Source organism: Ambystoma mexicanum, chromosome 1p (assembly GCF_040938575.1).
Source record: "Ambystoma mexicanum isolate Mex_15411 chromosome 1p, UKY_AmexF1_1, whole genome shotgun sequence".
In the NCBI taxonomy this organism is placed as follows: Eukaryota; Metazoa; Chordata; class Amphibia; order Caudata; family Ambystomatidae; genus Ambystoma; species Ambystoma mexicanum.
Window position 1 is genome coordinate 302,335,061 of NC_090921.1, and position 25,809 is coordinate 302,360,869.

The 25,809-nt window shown below is 45.9% G+C and overlaps 1 protein-coding gene across 4 annotated transcripts in view; it reads left to right on the forward strand.

Annotated features, from left to right (window-relative positions):
- The first annotated feature begins 2,940 nt into the window (after positions 1-2,940).
- Positions 2,941-25,809, forward strand: part of TMEM259 (transmembrane protein 259) — a 648,432-nt gene continuing 625,563 nt past the window's right edge. For 3 of the 4 annotated variants that reach the window (XM_069647467.1, XM_069647484.1, XM_069647492.1), the window contains exon 1: positions 3,029-3,393. In XM_069647467.1, the coding sequence (XP_069503568.1) occupies positions 3,175-3,393 (219 nt within the window). In that variant the 5' untranslated portion in view covers positions 3,029-3,174. Of the gene's footprint in view, positions 3,394-25,809 lie in introns of all 4 variants that reach the window. The other variant, XM_069647475.1, reaches the window with a different exon arrangement.

The window sequence follows — 25,809 nt, forward strand, 5'->3', positions numbered from 1 at the left end:
AGATTTTAGGACCACATAAAAATATGAGTAAGATGTGTGGAGTATGAATGAAAATGAGTTATACAAATGTTTTGTTTTTACTGTGGGCTAGGCCTCAAAGTTTGTAAAAATCTGCAGGGCTGCAGTGTGTGTCTACGTAAGGTATTCATACGTTAAGTAGCTTGGCTGCCAGGAATTGCTGATGAGGAAGAAAGGAAGACTTTGCAGAATCCATTGTATGGCAAGAACAGTTTTGGATGAGCTCTGCCGGTATCCAGTAACCAAGTCGGGAGTATTTAAGCTCCAGGCCCAGCATCTGTCTTCATGACCTGGGAGCCAGCCACGGACGACAGAATGCTAGTCGGAAATGGCAGTCCTCTGCCATTCCCCCAATCCTCATAATCTGTAAAGATTAAAATGTGTTTTCTCTTGCAAGATAGATTCATGACCTTAATTCCCTAGAGGGGTGTATTTACTCTGTTAAAGCGTGATCAGTGGGTACCCCAAAATATTTAAGGGGCTCCCCTGTAAGTTGGAGTTTGCTTTTACTTTGCAGGACCCTCTTTACCACTGCACAGCCGCTGAGATTCATGGATGGCAGCGATGTCCTCCCACTGACCCGACAATATAGCATGTACCGCTGTCATGTTGATGCATCTGCCGTAGTCGCAGGGGCGGTATGCAAGCGTCCATTTGGACTTAAAAGACTATGAAGTGAGCTTGGCAATAATCAGGAAGGGGTTTTGCCTGTCCCGTGGTGAGCCTCCCTCTGAGACCAACCAGCGAGGGGGGGCTTTAATCAAGTAATAAAGCTCAGCTTCCCCAGTTAGGAACGGCACTCACCCAGCCCAGGATCTCCTGCAAGGGCAGGCAGACCGATGAGTCTTTTGGTTGGGGAGCTTTGTCCTAATAAAATATGGAGATGATTGATGCAGGGGGAAGTAAGAAACTTTTGATTTTAATAAAGCTCAACTCCCCCCATCAGGAACAGCTCTCCCCCAGCCCAGGAACTCATGCAAGGGCCATACATGCCAACATTGCGACGTACCTGGGAGGGGGATTTCCCCAAGGAAATCGGGAGACATGCATTTTTCCATAGGAATGCATTGTGGCTATGGTTATTTTAGGTGGGAGACTGTGAAAAATGACAATATTTTTTACTGAAAAATCGGGACTCTCCTGCCTAAATCAGGATGGTTGGCATGTATGAAGGGCAGGCAGAGCAATTAGACTTTTGGTTGGGGAGCTTCGGCCTGATAAAATATGGAGATGATTGATTCGAGGGGGAAGTATGAAAATCGTGATCGAGTTGGCTCGTCGCTGTTTAAGGAGAAATGTTTTTTATTGCAAATATGTTCGGAACCAAGGATTAATAATGTAACCAAAGTGTGATTTTCAATGCAGTATGGATAAGAAGTACAACTGAATAAATGTGATAGTGTATATATGAAATACACCTGCGGCCTTTTAAGCCACAAAGAATAAGATGGGTAGTGACATGTATTCTCAATTTTAGCTTGCGTCAAATCTAGACAGGATTATGTATGGTAGCATGTACCACACTTAGATGGAATTCTTGACTTAATCCTGCTTCGCATCTAGACATGTTTATGAATTTTAGCATGCACCACACTTAGATGGAAATTCTTGAATTTAGTTTGTGCCGCATCTAGACAGGACTATGAATGCTAGCATTCACCACACTTAGATGAAACTGTGAATGATGACGATCATGATCACTAGCCTTCCTCATATCTAGACAGAATTTTGAAATTAGCAAGCGCCACACACTCAGAAGGAATAGTGAATGATAGCAAACATCACACCTAGACACAAGCGCAAGGACTGAAAGGCCAACTAACCAATCCACTAACAATCTCTTCTCTCTGTATACACCGCTCAAACTCTAACCAAACACAACCACAACTCAATCCGCACAAACTTCACTACACTGCAACAACAAAACAAACCGCACATAGACTTGCAAAACAGCACATGACAACTATGGACCGCAAACACCCTAAGCCCAACCAACGGACCCACCGGGCTGAGGCTGCCAACAGCAAATCACTGCTCTCTTGCACTTTTCCAGCTTATTCCCACTAATTCACCCATAGCTCTCAACTCACCCGCTTTTGGCGGGTGTCACCCGCCCTGAAAGCAGATGAATCACCCGCCAAGTCCCTCATTCGCCCATTCACTTCTATGGCGCTCTCACCCGCCAAAAAGAAAATCGGGTGTTTTCACCCGCCTTGGTGACAAAAAAGGTTGGGAGCTATGAATTCACCCCCTCCCTATTTCAGAGCCGCCAGAGCGCCAGGGGACCACTCCGATGGAGATAGTGCACTGTATAAATATCCTTTAACATTAACATATTGCTGTAAAGGCCATGCTGCAGGTGTTTGTAATACATCATTACCAGAAAAGTACTGTGGTTGGGGGAGTTATCACACTCCACTCAAACTTGTAATAAGGTCCAATATTAATAAAACTAAATTACGAAATGATCCTTTCCTTTCCAGTAGATCCTGTTTTTACTTTAATGTAGGTTTCCGTTATCTTGTAGGAGGGATTACCCACGCCCACAGGAACAATTATCAAATACTTTTTTTCTAAATTTTCCTTTACTTTATTCACTCACAATCGCTTTTGGTGGACCACTGGCAGTCATAAGGACTGCGTCTGACTAAATGTGCCATGTGTCGCTCATGAGACGCTTGCTGCCGCCTGCTCACGGTGAGTTGTTTCCAGGAAGCGCGGGCTCACCGCCACTTACCCAGCATTCAGTTCAGTGCTTTGACCGAGCCTCGAGTCCTCCAGGGAGGCCGGCCCACTGAGCACCTATCCCAGTGTTCACCGCGGCACGCGCGTGCCTTCTTTGCTCATTTTTCCTCTGTAAGTCAAGGAAGATGGAGGATCGGAAGGGGGAGTGAAGCTGAAACCGGAAGCAAGGAAGGGGTTGGAGGGGCTACGAGAGGTCAAGGCTGATCCATCACGGAGCAGTGGCATGGGGCAGCAATGATTACGAGCCGAGTCCTACAGAGACTCCCCACGAAGGCTGGGCTGAAAGCCTGACATATACACAGGGTTGGCCAGGGAGAGGCCGAAATATTCCGATCCCGGGTTAAGTCCTTAAAGTAAACCAAGGTACTGGGATGAGACTGCCTCCGGGGCTGCTCTGAACCTCCCAGCAGGATGACGGAACCTGCAGCCGGCGGGGGCGTTGGTGGGGCTGGAAACGCCAATAACAACCACCAGCTGCCCCGGGCTCGGCCGCCCGGCCTGAACCAGAACCCACTGATCTCGGTGCGTGACCGGCTCTTCCATGCGCTCTTCTTCAAGATGGCTGTGACGTACAGCCGGGTGCTGCCAGCCTCTTGCAGGAGGGTCCTTGAATTCTGTGTACTGCTAAAGGTGAGGCATAGTGTTGGAGTGAGTTGACACCTCAGACGAGTGATCCAAGGTGTTGTTTACCCAACGCCACTTAGCTCGATGTCTGTCTAATGTTGATTGTGAGGCACAATGGTGGAGACAGCGTTGGTTAGTGCTCGCTAATTTTAGCGTCCTTTTATTGACATTGCTTTTAAAAGGCAGCGCAGTATGTTGCGGTGTTGCAAAGCGAGCATATATAGGCTAAATCTCCAGTTTTGGCCAAATAATGCTATTCCAAAGAACAAGTGAGCTAATTGTAGTGGTGCGAAATGAGTTAGGCGCTGTAGTTCTGTTTAATGCGAGCTCCGTTGGAAGGTGCGGTGGGAACTGACGGCTGCTTCCTTCTCCCCCTCCGAAAAGTGGGTTGAGGTTGATGTACTACTATAGCGGAACCTCTAATCGCTGTTGATGCTTGTAGTATCTTTGCTACATCAGCGAAATTATTGTGTTCATTGTATGTCTGTGATAGCGCATGTCTGTCAATGGTAATCATTTGGGATAGAGGGTGCGGGAATGGCAAGAGCTGTACTTGAACGCCACTCATTTCTTCCTCACCATATACCAGCCTTTTTTTTTAGATACCTGCATAGCACCCATCTCCTGGAGGGTGATGGGCTTGCAGGGGAGCAGACATTTGCCTGAGGATACCGCAATCGTCCTTTTTGTAGGGAAAGGACATATTGATGAAGTGCATATACCTTGTGGCTTACTTGAGTCTCTTATTGTTCCTGACCTTTCGTTTCTTGTGGTGATGGATCGTTTTGTTTCCGTTCTTGTCTGTGATCATCTTTGTGGCGCCTCCAAGTGTCAGTGTTTCTTTTTAATCCATCGTGTAAGCAGTAAATTGTGTTGCCCCGTTTCTGGGACTTGAATTGGAGGGCAGAATTCAGATAACGTATCTTTGTTTTCATTAGGCAATCGGGTTTTTAGTTTCTTCTTAATTTCCGGGATCTATGTCTATGATCGAATCTGTGTTTGTACCTTTATCATCTATGTCAAGTGAAACATTTCCTTGCAGGTCCGGTATCAATGCTTTGCTTTTTTGTTGTGCACAAGTCAGAAGAACCAGTTTCTTTTGTTATGATATGCTTTATAGATGACGTGATCTGTATCCAGAAGGGAGCTTTATATGCCCATGTTTACTAGGCAACACAGGCACACGTGTTAACGTTGATGGGTGCAATTCAGGGTTCTGCTCCTTTTAGTGTGTGTGTAGGAAGGGGATTTCAATTGTGGAGTGATCGTAGCTTAATCTGGGCGTAGTACAGTGTGTAAACTAGTGTTTGAGCATGTTAGTGAGGGGAAACTGGTGTTCTGCGGACATTATTTTCGGAGTCAACATAGCAGCTAGAGCTGTGGGAAACTCCTTGAGAAGCAGGCATAAAACAATGCTTACCATCCTGCTAGACCTGCAGGTTGAGTGATTTGTTTGATCTATTTGGCTTAAAATAAATTAACTTGATATCTCAGTGCGGGCACTGGACTGGCTGACCACCTTCCTCACTGACGTCCCTCCTGGGTTCTTTCTCCTCACCCACTTTTAACGCCACCTGTGGCGTTTCCCAAGGCTCTATCCTTTCGCCTTGGCTCTTTAACATCTAGCTCTCCCATCTTGCTAAACTTATCTCCACTTTCTCCTTGCACTTCGAGTGTTATGCAGATGACACCCAACGCTACCCTCTGCATCTCTTCCGACTTCCTCTCCCATTCCCAATTGCCTGTCCGCCATCCAGTCTTGGTCTACCTCTAATTATCTGTCTCGATGCCAGCAAGACTGAGATTCCTCCTATCGGGACTCCTATTCCCTCTTTTCTCCCTTCTCTCTGGCCACCCTCGATGGCATGTCCCCCAGAAACCTGGGAGTTATCTTCGACTTGTCTTTCATTGCTCACATCTTGGACCTTGCCAAGTAGGCTGGTTTCCAACTCTACCTCCTCGGGCATTCGCCCTTTCCTCACTTTTCTCCAGAAGCTTCATGTTGCAAGTGCTCTGGCACTCTCCAGGCTGGCCTACTGTAACAGCCTCTTCCACAATCTACCACCTTCTTCTCTCCACCCCTTCCAACTCATCCTAAAAAGGGCTGCAAGATCTATCCTTGGTCTCAAGCCCATGTTCCATATCTATCCAGCTCAAAAATCTCTCCACTGGCTCATGGTTGCTGCAAGGATCACATTTAAATCCCTCTGCATCATCCATAAGGCTGTCTGGGCCCCGGACCATGCTATCTGCAACTTGCTGTCACCAAATATTTTCCTTCCAGATCCCTCTAATCCTCTGGCTGCAACTCTGTTTGTCATGCACTTCTCTAAGTAGAGAGCGGGTGGCAGTTTCCCCGGCTGGCTCCCTCCTTTGGAACAGACTCCCCCTTTCTCTCTGTTTTGAGTCGGATCTCCTCTAATTCTGCAAGCACCTCAAGACTCTCTTCTCTTCCTCCTTCCCATGCTAATCCCCCACAGTCGCTGTGATTGGTGGCCTGGGCCCTCGTGTCCTTCAGGGTCCTGGCCTTTTGTCCAATAGCCCAGTCTCCAGCCGCCCCTTGCCTTTGGGCACAAACTGGCCTGTGTTGTCTTACATGCCTGCACTTACTGTATTGGCTGATGACCTCTCTTCCACCAAGGGGTCCCTGCCTGGCACTTACCTGTTGCCTGTGCAACTGGCTGTTCACCCACAACCCCCTTCGTAGAACCTCTAGCACGCTACAAATGTTCACAAGGCTTAGTAGGACTGCTATTGTATTTTCTCATCACTGTTGTCGTATTCCATTGTCTTGCTGTTCCCATGTTCCTTCCATTTGTTCTGTGAGCGCTTTTAAACACAATTTCTTGATGTGTAAGACCCTTACAAATGCCCAATAAAAGATACAAAAATGAAATCAATTTTACATCAAAATATCGATTCCTTCTTCCAACCCACCACAGTTGGAAGAAATCTTAAAGTTAAGGCTTCAGTTTGTGTTTGGAGAAATAATCCCATACACAATGGTCTATCAGCCGAGCCCTCTTTGGCCATATAAAAATAAAAGCACTAAATAGTGCAGGTTATTCCCAGAAAGAATATGGTTGGCTGCAAACTGATGCAGAATTATATTCATAAGAGTAACGCTGCATGTGTAAACCAAGTCAATCCTCTATGCACACAGTGCAACTACTCACTAATGATTAGTGTCTTATTGCATGACTACATTGGCAGAGCAGGTTTCGAAATTTGAGGGGAGCTGGGGGCTATTTAGCTCCTGCTTGTAGCTTAAAAGAGCATGGTTGGCTCCCAGGAGCTACTTTTGGCTCTACAGGGCAACTGATGCAGAATAAACGCACATATGTGAATTTAAATCTGTGCGTTTGGGACAATCTATAAATAAACATTTAGACGCATCTAAAAAATCATGAAAGCCTAACTGGTCATAAATAATGGACAAAGTGATGTGCTCACATCAATCTTATGTGGTAGTTGGGTTTGTGTAACTCTGTGTTCTAGCTCCTGGTCCATGTTTAAGGTTGGATAACCAGGACTTGATTTTAGCTCCAGCTTATCCCAATTGCGATCCCTGCATAGGTTCTCAGAAAGGGCTACAGTCTACTGCCTACTGTTGGCTCGATATACACTCATGAAAAAAGATGAGCAGTGCCACTCCTGAATATAAATGAGCTTGGGTGTTGGCTGTCTCCAAGATAACCATACTTGATGGACCACATATCTGTTTTGAGTTTCAACATTGGGTAACTCATCTGTCCCTTTCACAGAAGATGGGATGGTTGGATTGTAGCTGCAACAGCAAGAGATGCCACAGGCACAGGGCTGTGGCTCCAGTGCAGCTTCACTTCCTTACCAGCCCTTCACTTATTATCATTCCTTTAAAAATGTTTAAAGAAAGTGAGTTGATGATGCAAGGCCCTTACTACTTTCTCAGATTTCTTATATTCATTCTCTTTAATAGTGCGGTACTTCCAATGAACGCTCAGCAGGCCTCCACTCCATGTCCTCACGGACTACAATGAATTAGTTGTGCATTTCTGTGCTTACTGTGAAAATCAGTTGAACTTTGAGCATAGTGGAGATTGTCACTTTCTGCTTTACTTGGGGTCTGGTGGGTCCCATCTAGACTTTTCAAGGCATACAATAAGTAGTGTTTTAGAGCAATTTGCCATGCAATTCTGTAGGTTTGCTAATTAAATGGGCCACTTGTGTAGCAAAGACAACTATTTAAGTTATCCTGTTAAATGAAAGAACAGCTCGTCCTGCACCCCTCTTGCCCGCAGGCCTCTCTCCACCCTTTTTTCCTCTGTTCATTGCAGTAATCCTCTCCTCCACTCTTAAGTGCCAAAGGCCTGTGTGGGAGTGCTAGTCAAGAATATTTTTTCTTCAATAATTGTAAGCCAGAAGTAATCGGGATGGCACTTTTATTAAGCCAACTATATCCTACCTGCAAAGACACGTATTTGTTAACTTTATAGTTTTTAAAAGACAGTCATGCAATTCCATTCCTTGCATAATTGCAGTATTGCTACTGGAAAACACTGCCTTGTCTCCATGATTTACAGTAAAGTTTAGGTTAGTATATCTAAATCTCAGTGTCGACTAGATTTCATTTTGCTGGGCAAGATGCATCATATAGATGAGTGAACACCTTTGAAAATGTACATGATTACACAGTCAAATACTTTTAATGGCAAACCTAGTTCTGTGATGCACTGGTTGCATACATCTGCAACTGGTGCTGAACCCATGAGTGGATCCTATACTCCTGGACATTCTAGCTTATCACTCTGCTTTATACCAGCTACACTGAAGGTGAGAGGGCCACAAATGACAATGTTCCACCTAGTTTGTGTAGTTCTCTGCCTGCTATACCATCCACTCTGCGTAGTCTTTCCTTCCTCTTAATGAATACACAAAACTAACTAGATATGTACGCAAGGTAGTGATGAATATTTCCATCCAGTCTTTACATCTATAGATATGCTGCAATATCCTAGTCTCTTGAGCTGACTTTGCTCTACAACTGTGATTGCTTTGTTGACTACGATTGCCTTGTATAATAGCAGAAACACGAGATAGGTGGCCAAACTGTTTTCAGAGTCTTTTTATCATATCCATTTGTGTCCAATTCATGCAGCTAACCTTTAACAGACACTCACCCAGGGCATGCAAAAAGTCTACTTACCCACTTAAATAATCGAGTAGATTTTATGAAGGGCGAGTAACATTTGCATGGGACGTTTGAATCTTTTATTTCATATTTACTTTGTTTGCAGTGAATGTCAAATAAAAGTTTCACTGTGCCTGGCTGGCCTCTGGGTGACAGCAGTGTGCCAAGCATGGTGGGTTTTTGGTGACATGCACCATTTTAACAAAAGCGTGTTTACATTTTTGTCATCGGTTGCCAGGGGCAGAGTGCCTTTCTCTTAGGTCGAGTAGGTAAACTGCAATTCCGCTAGACCTGCAGGTCTGGTAACTTAAAGAATTTGCAAGGCCTGACTCTTTGACTAATGTCTTACTTCAGGGATGCATGAAAATGCTGTGATTCTCATTAATACTCATATTCTGTCTTGGGTCCAAACAACTTATGGTGACATTACAAATATTAGTATACCATTGCTAATCAAATGGGTTTGTTTGCTAATCAAGAACATTTTAATTAGTAAACACTGATAAACCATTTTTGGAAACTAATGTATGCCTTGCCGTTGACTGTGTTCAGCAGTCCTTTGGCCCCATAGACACATTTCGGCTCATCGACCAGGCTGCTTTCTGTGCTGTGACGTTTCCCAGCTCCATGCCCCACCATCAGAAAGCCATTAAGCAAACCGCTATTGGCAATATGTTTATTTTTCAAACCCCTCCCATTGCTTCTCCTTCAATACCAGTGCTTGGGCTCTCAAGTCTGCCACATCTTGGGTTCATAGTTGTCTAATAATTGTTTAGTTATTTCTAAGTTTTTTAATTAGGAAAAACTCTTGTGTTCAAGCCTATAAACTGAAAACAGGGTTCGAAATTAAGATTCGATGAGCGGGAGCTATTGGCAGAAGCTACTGCAGGTGAACCATGAGCACCAGCAGGTGGTACTTTAACTTGTTACCCATTATGTACGATCCATTGTCTATGTACGATCCATTGTCTATAAGTGTGTATTAGATGTGTTCCAATTCTTCTTTATTCACTGTCTTAAGTACCCCATGTTAATGTGTCACATACATGTTTGTAAGGCACCAGGTGGCCAGAGGAACGAAAAGTAGCTCCTGTTAACTGTTGCTTTAAAGCTGACCAGACTCTCCTATGCTAGAAGCGGGAGCTAAATGGCCTCCAGCCCCCCTCAAATTCGAACCCTGGAAAATATACATAAATTGATGACTATCGGTGCTTTAACAAGGTATTTGCAAACTCAAATTATTCCTGTGCAGACATGGCGTCTGTAGCCAAGAAGTCATCCGCCAAGTTGCATTGTGGACATTGGCGGGCTGATGTGGAGTGTTTTGTCCTACTGAATAGTGTGCGATCATTACTGTACCATACAAGTTCTATGATGAAACTACTTGTAGGCCTCGGTGACAGCTCTTCTGTCTTTAAGAGCAGCCCCCGGCAGGCAGTCTGCTTAGTTTTCAGTATGTAGCTACCTCAGTGTGGTTTGCTGAGTACCCGCTGACCCAAACCACCTTCATAACTGATTAAATGGAAGACTGTCACAGACCGACTTCCAGGTGTTTGTGATTAACCAGTTGCATTTCCACCATCAACATTTCACAAGGGACACTCGACCACAGGGTAGAGTACTGTGAAATTGGAACTCAGCCAGATTGTGGTAGTAGTAGTGTGTTTTGCAAACCCTAGCAACATCACAAGAAAAATGTGTAGCTCATGGTAGGGGCTCAAGTCAGAGTGGAGAAAAAACTCAGCGACTGTCACCTCAGAGAGCTGTCGGGGAGTCTCCGCAAAGAGGCATCACTTTGCCCATCACTGATTGCCCAGGCAAGGCTGGCTTGTGGGGTCCCCCCCTAACCCCCCTTTTATTTTTACTACCTAAACCCCAAAAAAAAAGTACAAATAAAAAATAACACATTTGGATTTTATTTTTCGACATGATTTTTTTCAACATTTTTGCATTCCACTTTTTATTTTTGATATTATAACTGGATACCGGTACATAACATACACTTACTCTTTATTCTTTTCCTCTTGTTCCTTGGCCTAATTGTTTACAGCCCCAGAGCTGCCTCATTAATGAGTTTATTTGAAGTAGGCCTGAGCAGCACGTGGTCATCCACTGTAACCATTCCTCCACAGCCCCACTTTCGGGCACGTGGAATCACTAGGATTTTCTCTGTGCCCCAGGGGGCATGCCATTTCTGCTTTAAGGCCACATGCTAACATTTACTTGCCTTTGCTGACCATAATGGCTAATTTTCCTTGGGTGTTGTATAGCATGACATCAGCTAAATATGATGGTTTCTCCGTCCTAGGCTGTTTGGTGGGAATGGGTGGTGGGAGGGGGGGGTTGAGGGTTGACGAGTGCAAACTACTATATGGGTTTTATATTGCGATCTGATCCCTCTGACTGGTGCTCTTAAGTCGCCCTACGCGCATGAGTAGGCATGGGACTGCAATCTGATGGAATGATAGAGTAGATAAGAGTGGTTGGTCTGGATTGCGCTATGTGCAGCTGGGTTTATATACAGATTGTACGGTGGAAGCTGGAGTGTGAAGGACTTGGTTATTGAAGTTAATTTCTTTTGTGGTATTTTGCTGTGATTCATTGGTTGCTCGGTTTATCAGGGGGTCCTCAATTATGGCTCTTTTGAGTAATGTCCCTGTGAGTTCCTCCAAGTAACATGGGTGCCGCAGTTGACCAAGTTAGGTGAACAACAGAGTTTTTAGCACTTTCCTGAAGGTCCAATAAGACTGTTCGTCCTGCAGGTTAGATGGGAGTTGGTTCCACTGTGTGGTAGCGATTGCTGGGAAGCTAGATCCTCTTGCTTTAGCCCATTTAAATTTGGGCTGGGTGATGCGGAATGCATAGGCTGCTCTGGGTGGTCTGGAAGAGTATTGGCGATTTTTTTTTTTTGTTTTGTTTTTTTTGTTTTAGATAAGTACAGTGGGGCGTCTACGGATAGGCATCTATGCATGATAGACGAGGATCACTCGAATCGGGAGCCAGTGGGCATTTTCTCTTACTGCAGTGGTATGGTCAGCTTTATGGATATTCAGTGCAGCTCTGAGGGCGTTATTCTGAATGATCTGCATCTTCCGAATATTGATATTAGAAGTACCTGCAAATAGGGCATTACAATAGTCAAGCCTGGATCCTATGGTGGCTCGGGCTGTACAGGCAGCTGTCGAGAGGGGCTGGGGGAGGCGGCTGAGAGGAATGGTCTGGAGGCATTGATTAGTTTGGTAGTATAGGCGGCAGTGGAGGCAATGGCACTAACCTGTTGTGACAGCAAAAGTGTTGCATCCAGATACAGTTGACCTCCTAAGATCAGATGGAGTTTCTTTGCACTGAAGCATCTGCTACCACTAGGTCTTGCACAGGTGCATTTATTTTATCCTATCAAATTTCAAACTCTTTAGTCGTTATTTTAGTAGTTATTTTGTAAATTTTTGTTTTTTAAACATTCTTTTTATACCTATTGTCGGGCTACGTGTTCTGTAGCAGGTGTTGTCTGTTAGTATTTGGGCAGGGTCATTCACGTTTATAAACGCTCCCTACATTGAAGGACATTAATGGTCTTGTAAAAGTAGTGCCTGGTCGATGTCAGTGATGCCACTTCATGATCCCCTCTACAAAGTTAAGAGCAGGGTGCTAAATTTGCACTAGCCATTGACTTGACCAAGATATGGTGTGCTGTGTGTGTATGTATAAAATGGAGTTGGCAAGGGAATTTTTTTATTTAAAAAAAGTTTGCTGGTTAGCATGTTCCCCCAATGAATAGGCAATAGCCGCTGTTGCAACCAATCACTAATGGACTCGACTGTCGGGAGCGTTTTTTTCCACTGAAGTGTAATGATTAATATTTTGATATTATGATGCTGATTTTGAAGTTTTTGCCCCACTTTTTATTTACTTATATTTTGTATATTTTCAACAGCAAAGACACAATTAGAAAAACACCCCTTCAATCTTGCAAAACTTTACCAATTCCCCTCCCCCTGCAGGCAGTTAGAATTGTGCAACCTAGAAGAAAAGCAGGCGAGGCCCACCAAGGAGCTTAAGTTCCCGGAGCTGAGGGCACCATTGATATATTATATGGCATTTATAAGGCGCCTATACATAAGTGTTTTAAGGCGCGACGAGGCAAGGGAGGGGGAACAGAGGGAAGACCGCGATCCTACTATCCCAGGTGTCATTCAGATCGCGCAAGTGCATGGGAGGGGTCAGTGCAGTACATGGGATAAATAGAATAAATAACAATAAGTACGGCCAGTAGGTGGCAAGTGCAGACATCAGGTGTCGAGTGCTGGTAGTGGGACTGTAGGGATACAGAAAATAGTCCCCAAGTGCGGGGGTTGCCAGGAAGGCAGTGCATGTGTGTGTGTGTGTGCGTGACTGGTGGGGGAGGGACCTGGGCCAGAGATCAGAGGGTTGCCAGATAACCAGTGCACAGGCGGTCAGCAAGGAGGAGAAAAAGCAGAAGCAAAGAGAGAGGTTTTGTGGTGTTTCCGGACAGGGAGGCTGTTCCAGAGGGAGGCTCCAGCCGAAGAAAGATTTACCACCAACACCTTGCTTGGAGAAGCGACTGACCCTCAGGGTGTTTGAGGCGGTTGAGCAAAGAGCTCGAGAAGGAAGATATTTAGGTAGAGCGAGTCGAAGATATTGAGGCTCCAGAAGATTTAATTCCTGGTGAGATACGATCCCTGGGCTTGAGGCCAAGGACAAGTCTTGCAGTCCTGTTCTGGATGAGTTGCAGAGGGCGGAGAGTAGAAGCAGGCAGATTTAGATTGAGGCTGTTGCAGTAGTCCTGCCTAGAGTGAAACAGAGCTCTGGAGACAGTGAGCCTCTGGGGGAAGGATGGGAAGCAAGAATAACTCTAAGGATGTATGTGCAGCTGGTAGTGTGACTTCTTAGAGACGTCGGAGATATGAGGAGAGAAGGAGAGTGTGGAGTCGAAGATGACCCCAAGGTTTGTAGCCTCGCAGGTGGGAGCAGGATGAGGGCCAAGAGAGGCAGGCCAGAGAGCGACAGGAAAGGAGGGAGCCGGTGTGCCTATGAGGAGAATCCTGGTCTTGCTGGCATTAAGGCAGAGAACGCAGGCGGCACACCACTCCAGACAGAGACGAAAGGAGAAGAGGTGGCTGAAGGTAGCCTGAAAATGAGCTGAGTGTCATCTGCATAGCACTGGAAGTTGGGGCAGAGCGTGGCAGTGCAGTGGGCAAGAAGTGCCAGGTATTGGTTGAACAGCCAGGGAGAGAGGTTAGACCGCTGGGGAACACCATAGGTAGAGATGGAGGAGAAGAAGGAACCAAGTTGAACCTCGGTGGGTCGGTCAGAAACAAAAGAAGTCAGCCACGCCAGGGCCTGACCGGTGATCCTCATGTTCTCGCTGGGACGGTTGAGCATGGCATGGTTGACCGTGTCAAAGGGAGAAGAGATCAAGTAAGATGAGGGTGTTTGACTCAAGGTTCGAGAGCAGGTCGTCATGGATGTTCAGCAGAACAGTTTCCGTGCTTGTGGCAGCTCTGAAGCCAGACTGATGATCATGGAGACAACCAACAGATTCAGTGTGAAGATTTATCTGAGAAATGGCCAGCTTTTCCAAGAGTTTGCCCAGGAAAGGAGTGATGGAGATTGGGTGATAGTTAGCTGGGCAGGACGGGTCAACAGAGGGTTTCTTAGGGAGGGAAGACTCCAGTGGCGAATGAGTGGTTGCAGAAGTCGGCCAGGGCAGGAGCCAGGGAGTCGATGTGGTCCTTGATGGATTTGGAGGAACTGGGATAAACCTGTTTTTGATGAGATTTTCCTAGATCAGACATGTCTAGAAACCTCGTCTGGGGAGAACAGGGGCAAGGCATAGATGGTGGTAGAAGAGGAGGAAGAGCGAGGACGAGGAGGAAGAGCGAGGACGAGGAGGAAGAGCGAGGAGGAGGAGGAAGAGCGAGGAGGAAGAGCGAGGAGGAAGAGCGAGGAGGAAGAGCGAGGAGGAAGAGCGAGGAGGAAGAGCGAGGAGGAAGAGCGAGGAGGAAGGAGGAGGAGGAGGAGGAGGAGGAGGACATGGAGGACATGACAGGGGCAAGAATATCAAGAGTATCAGATATAGCAGAGTGGAGCATGGAAAGGGCTGTGTCATTGTGTGAGTCAGCCAGAGGGGGTGGGTGAGAACGTGGTGGCGAAAGCCTCAACTGACACGAGCTTCATGGGTCGGATGACCGAGAAGGTGGGTGGCAGTGATGGAGTTGGCTTTGCCTGAGGGGTGTAGAGGGTGAGCTGGGAGGAAAGGACAAAGTGATCATTCCAGGAGAGAGGAGTGGTGAGAGGGACAGAAAAGGGAAGGTCTGAGGAGATCAGAACATCCAGAGTGTGCCCTGCAGTGCGAGTCGGGCAGAGGGGAGAATAGAGAGAGAGATTTGCAAAGGTTGCAAAAGAGTCCAGAGGAAGGACAAGAGGGATCCAGGTGGATGTTGAAGTCTCCAAGAAGGAGGAGTTGAGTGATCGGGACCAGGAGTGAAGAAGAGAGGTCCGCCCACTCAGAGGAATGAGGCGATCGGACCAGGTGGACGATAGATAGTAGCCACAATAAGAGAATGGCTAGGGGAGAGAGAGCCTGCAGATGAGGCATTCGAAAGAGGAGTAGGCCTGCATAGGAATGACAGAGGCAGAAATGCACTCGGGGACGATCAGGGCTACACCCCCTCTGGATCGATTTGGACCTGGGCGCAGAGAGTATCTTGTAGCCATCAGGAGGAGAGTGTCAAAGCTTGTGACGGAGCTGGCCGTGAACCATGTTTTGTTGAGACCGAAGACATTGAGGTCAAGTTCCTCCAGAAGGCCGCAGATGTCGAAGAGTGTTTGACAGCTGAGCAAGAGTTAAGAGTAGCAATATGGAGGAGGTTGCCGTCCTTGAAAGACTTCCGGGGAGGAGTACAAATCAGAGGTATGCCTTGCAGAGGTGTAGAAGAACCCTGGGGCGGGGGGGGGGCAGAAAGGGAAGGAGAGTGCAAGGTAGCCGGGGAGGCAGCAGGGGGATTAAAGGGGACAGCAGGAGAAGAAAGGAAATTGATGAGGCACAGGAAGCGTCTATTGGTTGGCCCACCAGTGACTGATATATGCTATTTAGATCCCTGTGATTTTACACGTTTGATTGTGATTTTCCTTGCATTTTTTAATTTTATGTTCCTGCCTTTCTCGCTTCCCAAATCTCTTGTGTGTCATTTATTTATTTTTAAATGTATCTGGTTAACAAAACCGTTTACAAAAAGGAACATGGAATATACCAAAAGAAACAAGCAAAAAAATGATTTTGTCTGAATTTGATGAACTCTCAAAATACCAAAAGTAGAATAGAAAGCTTGCAGACAAACTAAGCAAATAAGAAAAAAAGAGGAATAACCAACACATAAAATGACCGATAGTCCCACTCTATGCATTTACAATATTGAATAGTCATAAAAAGAGGAAACCCCACATCTGAACCAATAAAACATTAATTCTAGTAGCGATAAAGGTCAGAGTGGACTATCGTCATTAGACGACTGCTTCAGGTGACCCTATTAGCAATAACAAGAGGATCATACAGCGATGGCAATTTTACCACGAATGTCCCATCTCTGTTGATACAGCTGACCTTCCTCCTGTTCTTACACCTATTTTTAACTGATATATTTGCACTGGTTTCAGGGTGTGATAGTGCATCTTTCTAACACCTGTACCACAGCAATAGTCTCATACCTGGATATCAATCTATCCTAGAATATTTCCGATAGAATAATCTCTTCCCTAGCTACAAATCTGGCAGACCAAGTGCCCTCACGGGCCATCAAAAGGTGTTTAAGTGATTGGTTTTCTGGGTTTCTGCACGTGTTGCACAATATGGTGGTCGGCTCTGCTTGCCCCCTTTTAATCGAAGCCCTCTCCCGTATGCAACACATTTAGACTAGTTCTGAGGAATAAGTTCCTAATCTTTCAATCTGGGAATTTAATAAGTTATCTTGGTAAAGTCCCCACTTTCTTTTTTACTTTCAGGAAAGAGTTTACGGGTGATATGGACCGCATATGATCAATCGTTGTGATCCAATCCATCGCCTCCAGTGATCTTTTTATTTATTTGTTTTCTTTTTCTTTAAATGGGTTGTGTATTTTTATGATTTCATGAAGTATTGTGTGTTCTTGGAGTATAGTATTTCTTCCAACGCTCTGGACTTTAGTGGTCTTTTATCACTGCGCATTTTGCGGTCACGTGGCCCTCATTGACAGAACTTATGTGCCGGTCGAGAGCAGGTCAGTGCTGACTGTGATGGATGCTATTTAAGATCCCTGTGATTTCAATTGTTTTATTGTGATTTTTCCTTGCATTTCTTTTTATTTTGTTTGCCTGCCTTTCCCGCTCCCCAAATCTCCTGTCTTTTTTTTTTTATTATTATTACATGACGGTATTGTGTTCTCTTGGAGTGTAGTATTTCTTCACACGCTTGGGACTTTACTAGTCTTTCTTTTATCGCACACCTGTTGTGTGCCAAAGGCGCACTTAAGGCAAACCCGTCTGTGCCCATCTGGGCAGGGTGGCTGGGTCAGGCTCCCTCTTCTTTCATTGATGAGGCTTTTGCTGTTCTTGGTGGACGGGAAAAGCTTATCGGCCTGGCTCCGCCCGATGGTCTACTGGTTTTTTATTTAATTCAGCTCCTACTATTTCGGGGTCGGTATTTAATTCCGATCAGCTAAACTGTTTGCTATGCAATGCCATGTCCCTGGTGGCCCATGCTGTAGATTGTTTTGATCTATCTGACCGTAAACCAGATTGCTTACTGGTGAGTGAAACCTGGCTCACCGAATCCTCTGATCAGCTGTGGTAGCAATGCTCCCTGTTGATTATAATATCCTGAGATCGGGTCAAGTTGTTAGTCACCCTGGTGGTGGCGTTGCTTTTATTTTTAAATATATATTTGCATCCACTGCAATTCATTCGCCTGTCCATTGCAAGGTTGAGGCACCCTTGGTGTGCATGGTTCTTTCTGCTTCCAGGACTGTTCACGTTCTAGTCCCTTACCGCCCTCCTGGCTCTTATTCGACCTTTATTGATTTGTTTGCTGATCTTGTGTCGTCATTACAGCTACAATATTCTAATTTGATTGTCTGTGATTTTAATTATAGGTGCAATGACCCTACTGATAAAGTTGTTGCCAAGTTCATTGCAGCTGTGGATGATCTTTTCGTTGATGCAGCTTGTTACTGAGCCGACTCGTATCCTTGAAAATCAGCTGGATTTGGTGTTTGCCAAACATGACCTAGTGGTGGTTTCTACTCATCACTTGGTCTGATAATTTTGTCATACCGTTTGTGTATGATTATATTGACCGACATTCTGTTTCTGGTAATCAGAGAGTTAGGAAGCGTAATTGGCGTGCGGTTGATTCTTCTTTGCTTGCAGCTCATATTAATGCTTGCTGCCATGCTGTACCTTCTTTGGATCCTGGTGCGCTTTCCAAAATTACCACTGCAGCTGTTCTGCTAGCTCCATTGGTGGAGATTTGGGTTTGCCGTCTGCTGTCTGAGCCGTGGTTTAATGAGGACCTAAAATCTCTCTGCCTCAAAGTAGGCAAGTGGAACGCAAATAGCACTCCTCTGACTCTGTTGGGGATCAGACTTTTTTTGTTTTGTGCCATCACCTCTTCGTATCATCTGGTTATCAAGCAAGCAAATGAAAAATTCTTTACCTCTCAAATTGTATCACTCAGCCTAAAGAGTTTTTAAGGGTTGTGCGTTCTGTCTGCAAAAGAGTCTTCCGATCTCTCTCCCACCCCCCCTCCCGTCCTCGACACAAGAACGTTGTGATTCTCTGGTAGATTTCTTTGTAAAATTGACAATATTCGGGATCATATCTCTGCCATTTGCAACCTGGTGATAGTAACGCCAGTTTCATCTCCTGTTTCACTTCCGGGGCTTATGTTCTTTTCTGGCACCCTTTGGGATTCCTTTCTGCTGTTTACTGCTGCGGATGTCACTGCAGCAGTTGCACATATGAAGTCTGCTTCTCCTATTGATGCCATCACTCTGACAGTGGTGAGTCATCCTCCCCTAGATTCTGCCTCACATAGCTGCAGTCAGTCATTCCTGTTCGACTGGGACCATCCCCTCTGTTCTTAAATGTGCTAGTGTTTCCTCTGCAAAAAAACGCTTTGGATCCCTTAGTTCTTGCCAATTTTGACCCTATCTCTCGTGCCAATTCTTTATGAAGCTGTTGGAATTGCTGGTGTCTCGACTGCTTGGGTGGTTCTGTGAGACCACGTCCTTGCTCAATGCTTTTTTTTCCTTTTTTTTTTTTATTGGATTAGTTGAATTTAATCAACCTTACAATAATTTTATACATAAAAAGACAAAGAATAAATTCATTCTAAAAACATTAATAACATAACAATCATACAATTTCTAAAAGGAAAATGAATTGAATTGGTATCTACAATGCTTTTCAGTCGGGCTTTAGACCACGCCATGGTACTGAGACTGTTTTTGTTTCTGTGCTTGATGTCCTGATACTCATTGTGGATCAGGGTGGAGTGGCGGCATTGATTCTGTTGGATCTTTCTGCCGCATTTGATATTGTCGATCACTCCATCCTAATCAGTTGTCTGTCAGCAGCTGGTGGCTGGTTCCGTTCTCTTATGGTTCCATTCTTTTCTCTGACCGCTTGCAGCGGCTTTCACTTCAACCTTTTCTTTCTGCTTTAGTGTGTGGGGTTCCTCAAGGTTATGCCTTATCTCCCACCCTCTTCAATGGTATTCAGTTAATATGTCAAAAAAAATGTGATGACAAATGTCAAACATTTTACTGAGATATTTTTTTCGAATATATTTTTTAATTTACATGTTTTTTGTTTCACGAGTAAGAAAAAGGGCTAAAAAAAAAGGGGGTTGGGGGGGAAGCCCCCCCATTGCAAACAAAAAGTAACAAAAAAGATATTCAATTTTTTTTTTTTTCGGTGACATGTTTTCAACATTATGGCATTCGAAATAGTCACTAAGAACCCTCTTCAATATCTACATCCAGCCTCTAGTTGCTCTGATCCTCTACCATGGATTTAGATGCTACTTGCATGCTGATGATACTCAGATTCTTGTTCGGCTGGATCTTCTCCATGTAGCCCATGACCCTCATCTGCAAGGCTGCTTGTCAGCTGTGGGATGCTGGATGAGCTAAAATTGGCTCAAATTGAATAGACATAAGTCTGAGGTTATGGGCTCTACTACTGTCACGTTGCCTTGGAACTTGTCTTTCTGGCCGCCTTCTTTTGGTTACTTTCCTGTGGTCAAGAATCTGTGTGTTAAGCTATCTGCTTCCCTTTCCATGGCCTCCCAGATTAGCTCAGTCTGTCGGGCTGGTCATTTTCAACTGAAAATCTCAAAGGATTTGCAGTTTATTCCCTTTCATTTGCGGGCTCCTGTGGTCTCTGCTCTGGTCCTTAGTAGGATTGACTATTGTAATTCTTTATATTTGGCCCAGCCTGACTACTTGTTACGCCGCCTTCAGTTTCTCCAAAATTGCGCTGCCCGTCTTGCCACCGGGGCTTCCTATCGGGAGCGTATTTCTCTAGTTCTCAATGCCCTATGTTGCCTGCAAGTGGCAAAATGGGTGCATTTTAAATATTTGTTTGGTACATGGGACTTTTCATGCTGCTGGCCCTGAGTGTCTGCAGTCGAACTTTTGACCCTAAATTCCTGCCCGCGTGTTCCGTTCTAGGGATCGCTTTCTTCTGGCTGCCCCTAGGTTTCACTGTGTTAGAATTGAAGGCCGCTCTTCCTCTGTTAAAGCTGCCATGTTGTAGCATGCACTACCTATTGTTCTCTGGGCTGTGTCCGCCCACTTGCAATTCAGAAAGGCTCTGAAAACTCTATTCTTCTAGCCTTGTTCTTCCTCTATTTTTGCTTCCTCAGTCATAGCGCCAGGTTGCCTCTGGGTGTTGGTTGCGCTGTACCTTGGTACGAAAAATCTTAACATAACCTAACATACACCAGCTCCTGCCCATTCCCCCTGGCACAGCCTGTGAATCACTTCGTCATATCTTCCAGGTTCGGGGAGCAGAGCCCACAACCTGCCCACTCGGAGGCCGTTTTACTGATTACCGCACTGATGGGACTCTCACTCCACCGCTGCCTCTAGTAGAGGAGCCTCTTCGTTGTCTCCTTGGGTGGGGTGAGATGTAGCTGTGGATGCACCACCTCCCTCGGGTGCTCTGCTCCCAGGGGGTCTCTGTTGCACTCATCTGTAAACAGTCTCGGCAATTAAGAGAGTGGCAGGGTTTATGAGAACACTCCCAACAGTCTCTCTTGCTGTGCAGCTAGAGAAAACTGATAGCTTTTTTGGGGTCTCACAATGGTTCATAAAGGTTTGATCCACCAAAAAGTGTACCTTTGCTGTGAAATTCTGAGAATATCCTCCGCGCCTGTCCTATGGTGGCAGCAAAGCAGGGTCAAAGGTCGGACATGCATTCCTAAACAACTGAGAAAACATAGTGCCAACAGTCAAGCTGGCTTTTTAACCGCCTGCATGTCCGGTTCAAACTCGTATAAAGCCACAAGCATTTGGTTGTCCTTTTTAGTGTCAGGTTGGTGAGCATCTCGTTCATGACAAAGCTGGTTGTATTAGCTGTCTGGTGGGTTTACCCATAACCAAGTGGTACCCTGCCCAGGATGCCTCTTTTAATCCCCTTGACGAGACTGGAATCCTTCATGAGAGGTGCCCTGTGAACCTGTACTTCAAAGTCTGTCCTGATATGTTGTTGGCCCTCACACCAGGGTGCTGAATATTGGAACCCAGAGAGGGATTCCAACTTGGTTTTTGCTGGTGCTTCCCACATGTTTGTACCCTCCCCACTGCATGCAAACAAAGCACTCTTTGTATGACATTAGGCGGCTAAGGACATTTTGTGGTAGCCAAGGTTGGCCCCTTCCCAAGGGTCACTTCGGCATCAGCCTTGGTTTGCAGCAATAGGGAGACAAGACACAGAACTGATGGATATCATGCAGTCAATAATATTGTAGCATTTGCACAATGGTGGGAGGGCCTTGGCAGGAAATTGCAGACATTTGGCAATAGCTGTCAACCTCACTTGTGACCTTGTGATGAAGCCTTGTTGGGGCATGGGCTGGGTACATCGTGTTGTCATATGGATATTCGCAGAAACGCTATTGTTATCTACCATATATAGTGTTCATGCAATACTTATAGAGAGAAAACTGACAAACGGAAGAGACAGTGTGATATGTCCCTATGCCTTGTTGCAGGGCCTTGGTCCAATCGGCACCAGGAGGGGGGTTTGGGCATGTCCGAGGAGCTGAGTGCAGAGGAAGGCAGAGGGAAAGGCTATTTGTTTTTGGCTAGCAGTAAACGTGGTGTGATATGACTTGAGGTCCACGTAGATTATAATGCCTCCGTCCCCAAGCACCAGTCAGAGAAGAGTAAAGTACTCACTGACCAGTTATTGGGGCCGCAGGAGGTGGGCAGGAACAGGAAGCACCGGTTCCCCGGGTGGCTGAAAAGAAAAGCGAGGTTAGAATGCAAGTTTAATAATACCACAATTAAAAAAAATGGTGAAGAGGAGAATAATAAACACCTACCCCAAGGATAACCGGTGCTAACGTGGGACCTAACTGTTCCTGCCTGAGGGAATTGAAGGCAAGATGCTGGCAGTCAAGGTTGCAGAGATTTGGCTGAATACTTGAATCTGGGAAAGCAGGAGTACCAGAAATGTTCCAAGAAGTTGTGGAAAACCCACAACTTAACGTCCAGGGCAAACAAATCCAAAGGATAATCCAGGTAGCAGTCCAGTAATACAGTCCAGTGGTCAGCACAGTTCCAGAATACAAGGTTCAAATGGGCAAATCCAAAGCAATCCAGGTAAGCAAAAAACAAGGTCCAAAAATCCGTGATTTCAACAAGAAAAGGTCCACATAGTGACTCGCCGGCGAAGACAGCTGAGAAGCAATGAGGAAACGGACCAACGCTATTTTTAAGCGTCTTTTCCGGGTCACGTGACTGAGTCTTATTTCTTCTGGGTCACGTGACCATCTAGCGCGGGGCGCTGGGTTCCTGGGGTGCCTGTGTCGTCGGAGGGCACCCCTGTGTGCCCGCAAGCGCCAAGGCAAGCCCCAGGACAGGCGGGGACTGAGGCGCCAAGGACGCCACAAGGGGCGACGTGCCGCCGAAGGCCGAGCGGATTGGATCCACAGCTCGTTCGAGCGCCGAGGCCCCAGCCAGGTAGGTAAGGGGAAAGGGGCTGAGGGGGCGGAAGATGACGAGGGAGGCGTGACAGGTGAAGTGATGCTCCAAGCCGAAGCGATTGATAGACCTTGTGATTCGATTTACTCTGGATGTGGCCAGGGGCCGCATGCTTGCTGAAATGGTAGTCCTTTAGATCCGACTGTCCGGGACGCCAGTAAAACAGGGGTGGATGAGATAGTTATCGTCAGTTCAAAGAGAACTTGTTTATTCAGCTTTCCTCATGTTATTTGAAGTATCCAATGTGAACCATGTGCAATTACATTGAAGGTTAATGGGTTTCAGGCCAGTTGTGACCTGTAATGACTTGTTTGTATATGAATGTGTAACCATGTCATGTCACAACCTCTCACAGATGCATCCCAAAGAGGGATGTGCTATGAATATGATCTGAAGATGGTAGTTAAGATAACAATTGGCCAATGATACTGGAAGAATTGTAGAAAGATGGGATTTCCTTGTCAAATCACATGTGGGGGGTGGATTGTGAAAACATTTCTGAGGCTTGTGGAATCTGCTTAAATCACGTTATGCATAGGCCGACATCTAGTTGAAGCGGCTGAGTATTAGTTGTGTTTTTTCGATATTCGAAAAGGGACGTAGACGGGGCGTGCCAGTCATACTATCCCTGGTGTGACGTCCACTGTACCAATGTCCTTCACACGTCGAGGTCCATCAGATTGTTTTTTTCATTGGACGCTGAAAGCAGAGTTCTTTCTGGCTAGTGCCATTTTTATTATGTTTGTTACTCTTTTCTGTCCTTTCATAGCTGTTCTTCGACAAACAACTTCGACTGCACAACTTGCTTCAATCTTCCACGGCCTCGGTAGGGAGAGTGGGGGGTGGTTACATATCTTAGTTACTAAGAGACCGCATATTTACCTTGCCTTTCTAATCCCCAAGCTGCCGTTCCAATTAGACATGGAAAATACACCACTTCAATTTTGCCCAAATAGTTTAAAAAAAAAAGTCCATTTGCGCAACCTGTCTTCAGAGAGATCACGACGATGGCTGCTGTAAAGCTTGCAAGCTTTTTAAGCCTACAACCCTGAAGGACCGCAGGACAAAGCGATGGGCCATGCATGCTGAGCCCGCTATAGACGTGGAAAGTGCTTCGCGCATCAGTGACGGCGAAAGCAAAGGGGAAGTATCGGATTCTCACGCGCAATCCCTGACTCCACCAGACAGGCCGGCAGCACTGTTACGGGGATGACACCCGGCAGCATCACACAGACCAATTACCCCACACAAAGGACAACAACCCAAGGTCCTAAATTGACAGCACAGACTGGAGTCGATGGGGACGGTCCACTAGTTCCCTATCTGGGCATTCGCGATTGCCTCACGACAGGCCCCCGAAGTCAAGAGACAATTCAGCTGGTTACCAATCGCAGAACGGGCTCAGTTTTCCGCCGAAACCGACTGTCCACACACACGTCAAAGTCTGCTAGATCCCCACAGACTTCAAAACTGTCTTGTCTTGTTAAGAAACACGTTCCCGAGACACTGCTGAAAAGCCGGGCTTCGAAACACCATACTTCGAAGTCCCACACATTACATAGGCAACAAGAGAGTTACCCAGAGGGAGGGAAATAGGTCTATGAAGCATAAGAGGCAGCCCATGAAGCATAAGAGCCAGCCCACTCCTGAACTACCTCACTCCTAGAGTTATCCCTCCTGCAGTCATCCAAGTTCTTCACAGTGGTCTGCTGAAGACATAGACCATGTCATGAGACATATGTCTTTTATTGGCTATTTATTTATTTAAATTTTATTTCTTTTTTGTTGTTGAAAGAAATCCACATGCGCTTCACAACTTGCAGAATACACCATCAGCTAGTGGGCCAGCACTGTAACTACCGCCCCCCCCCCCAGCCCCCAAAAAGAGCACAAACCAACCCTTCAAGCAGACAACACTCAACATCACCCATACCAGTTTCAACTTGAGGACCCCAACCAAAGCCTCCAGGACACGGGATTCTTTTCGGACCCCGAGGTTCAAGAGCACTTAGAAGAGGTAGGTTATTATGACGAGAATTACAATGTCTTACTGTCTCCAGATCATGCTGACCCGCCGGGTGCAGACTCCCTGGTGGATAACCAGCTTCAATTTAATGACCTGCTCCTCAAGGCAGCTGATCATTTTTAAATCCAGACACTATTCGACAAAGACTTTGAGGATATATTGGGTGACAAAAAAGCAGCAACCCAATTTATCCCCATATTGCAGTCTGTCCAGAGAAGAGTACAACCCTCTTTAATGACACCATACCTAACGCGGACAGTAAATCTCTGCATTGAGAAAATGTTCTGTCCAGCTCCCTGTGACCCCCCTCTACATCGGGGGCCAATTAAAGCCAGACTCTGGTGATTGCCACCACAAGAAAAAGGGCCGGGCGACCGCTCGCATAGAGGCACCCCCGGACAAAGAGAGCATAAAGATACATACATTCGGACGGAAAGTGGCCACCTTGGCGGCATATCAGGCAAAAATTGCCAATAATACCACTCTGCTGGCCAGCTACAACTGACAAGTGGGAGAAAAAATCCACATTAATGGCCTCGGTCCAGAGCCACTAAAATCCCAACTCACCCTTGCAGTAGCGGAAGGTAAGACTGTCTCCATCTAACTGCATCTTAAAAAATAATTTGGATGCAGTGGATAATGCTGGTAGAGTCCTCGCAGAGGGCACACTTATAAAATGGCACGCATGGTTGCGCCAGTCAGGTTTTCAATTGGAGACACTGGCAACTCTCCTCAATATGTGATTGAGCCTAATGTTCTCTTCAGGAAAGCAGTAGTGGGTAGTGGATGCTCTAAAAACAGCAAAGGAAGAATGACACCTTAAAGTCGCTGGGTCAGCTTACAGCTTACAAACAAACCCTCAGGCCAAAGGGAAGGTCATAATTGGTTACAACCACGGTCGGTGTTCATCCTGGGGTTCGAACCAGGGCCAATCCTCTCAGGGCTTCCAGAGGTGCCA